The 2215-nt window shown below is 52.1% G+C and overlaps 1 protein-coding gene across 1 annotated transcript; it reads left to right on the forward strand.

The window, feature by feature from the left end:
* Positions 1 to 1481: 1481 nt before the first annotated feature.
* SARC_14642 (hypothetical protein) lies at positions 1482 to 1766 on the forward strand (the record flags this gene model as incomplete). The annotated part of the gene is made up of 1 exon (XM_014291225.1): positions 1482 to 1766. The coding sequence occupies one exon, from the start codon at positions 1482 to 1484 to the stop codon at positions 1764 to 1766; it is 285 nt and encodes a 94-aa protein (XP_014146700.1).
* Positions 1767 to 2215: the final 449 nt, after the last annotated feature.

A 2215-nucleotide genomic window follows, 5' to 3' on the forward strand; every position in this document is an offset into this window, starting at 1 on the left:
TATACCCATGAGCTCTTCGCGCATGCGAGTGCCAAGCGGTCAGATCAGCTGACACGCACGCTCTGGGGTTGGAGTGGCATGATAGAGATGTGCACTCATGTGCGTCAAAGTTGTGACGCCTGCCAAGCGATATCTGTCGTCTTGGGGAAGAAGGAGGGTCTCCTTCAGCAACCGACACGCCCTGAGGAAGCCATGCGCGAGGTAAGCATGGACTTCATTTTGACCTTGTGAACGGTCAATCCAAGGTGTTGCTGGCTGTTGACACGCAGACGCGCATGATGTTTGCGAGAGTCTTCAGCCCAAATGTAGATGGACCCTCTGTAGTATGTTTAATAGAGGAGCAGGTCTTGGCGTGGGGATCTCATGCGCGTCTCGTGATGGATGCGGAAAAAAAGTTCTAGAACGGAGACGTGGCGACGTTCTGTGAACGTCGTATCATTGAGCCGCACTGGATCACAGTGGATCGACATCAAGGTAATGGGCGGCCAGAGACACTCATCAGGACGATGAAGGATTGACTTCGCAGAAAGATTGAAGCAACAGATGATTATCCTCATGCGTGGCTTTACTTGGTTTATGGGATGGTGCGCATTTGCAACGCCACGTGCAACTCAATCACGAGGTTCTCGCCATATTTCCACATGAATGACAGGGACTTCAACGGACAGAAGCGTTTGGAGCTACAGGACAGAGTGTTGTTCTTGCTAGAGTCTGAGAAGGGTACATAAGCCATGGTTCGTGACGCTGCCGCGGCAGTTCGAGATCAGCGAGCTCAGCTGAAACAGCAGAGTCGCGCCAATATAAGAAGAGATGATGTGCCATTGTTGCCGGTCGGTTCTCAGGTATGGTATCAGCTTCGTGGCAAGTCACGCGTAGTTTTTCTTGGTTTATGAGATGGTGCGCGTCACGTGCAACTCAGTCACGGGGTTCTCGCCATATTTCCACATGACTGGCAGGGACTTCAACGGACAGAAGCGTTTGGAGCTACAGGACAGAGTGTTGTTCTTGCTCGAGTCCGAGAAGGGTACATAAGCCATGGTTCGTGACGCTGCCGCGGCAGTTCGAGATCAGCGAGCTCAGCTGGAACAGCAGAGTCGCGCCAATATATGAAGAGAGGATGTGCCATTGTTGCCGGTCGGTTCTCAGGTATGGTATCGGCTTCGTGGCAAGTCGCACAATTTGTCTGCGCGTTTGGGTGGTCCGGCCAAGGTGGTGTCAGTGCAAGCACCACTTAGGCACGTGGTAGAGATGGCAGACGGCTCGCGTCGCAAGTTCTTGCTGGCTGAGTTGAAGCCCCATGTGGGACAGCTCTCCAGAGAAGCGAGTGCGCGGCCGACCGTTCGATACAGACCGTCTGGTCCCTTTGAGGATTGGTTGCTGCATCACTCTCCGTTTTGTGACTCCAAGGATGGTTACATTACAAACAGGCGATTGGCCACTGCCTGAGACGCACGAAGAAGGCACGCACATGGTCCACCGCTATGAGTTCGGTATGGGGTCGGTGGCAAATGTGGCGTGATGAGGCAGAATTGCCATGTTACACACCGCTTGTACCAGGGTCCGGAACAAAACATGTGCTTCCGGCACAGTATGATGCCCTTCTGAAACGCATGTTCCCGGATAAAGATAAGCGGACACACTTCACACTCAAGGTTGAGAAGTGTTTTGCTTTTGCGCAGTCGGTGAAGTACCGTGCGGGACGTCTCCGAGTGTGTGGTGAGCTACAGTTGTCCGAGGATGGAGTCGACTTACCGGCGCGGCGTTAGTTTCGTGAAAATCCTCCAGGGTGGAGGTAGAGCGGCCGAATTCCACCTCCCACGGAGCGGTGGAGAGTAAGTCTCTCTTGCATGTACACACGAGGTGTACACAGGTAGACAGTTTTCGTTTAGACGTACGAGGAGCAGAGGCCATTAGTTGGTACTCAGACACAGTGTATAAGGTGGCAGCCACGACGAACGTGTGGCATGCAACCGTAGCGGGGGGTTGTGATGGACTGTGAACTGAGCCCTAGGGTTTTAGGGTTAGGTTTTGGGCCGGCCAGGCCTGTCATTAGTTTCAGTAATTTGGTGTCTTCAATATTTGATGTGAATTCGCACATGGTGGAATTCACGTGAACACAATATTGTATACATATGCCAGTAGGTGCCATACGCTACGACACTATTATTATAACCTGTATGATAGCTAACAATAAACTGTGATGTACGTCTGAAGA

The sequence above is a fragment of the Sphaeroforma arctica genome, assembly GCF_001186125.1.
Source record: "Sphaeroforma arctica JP610 unplaced genomic scaffold supercont1.4894, whole genome shotgun sequence".
Taxonomy (NCBI): domain Eukaryota; class Ichthyosporea; order Ichthyophonida; genus Sphaeroforma; species Sphaeroforma arctica.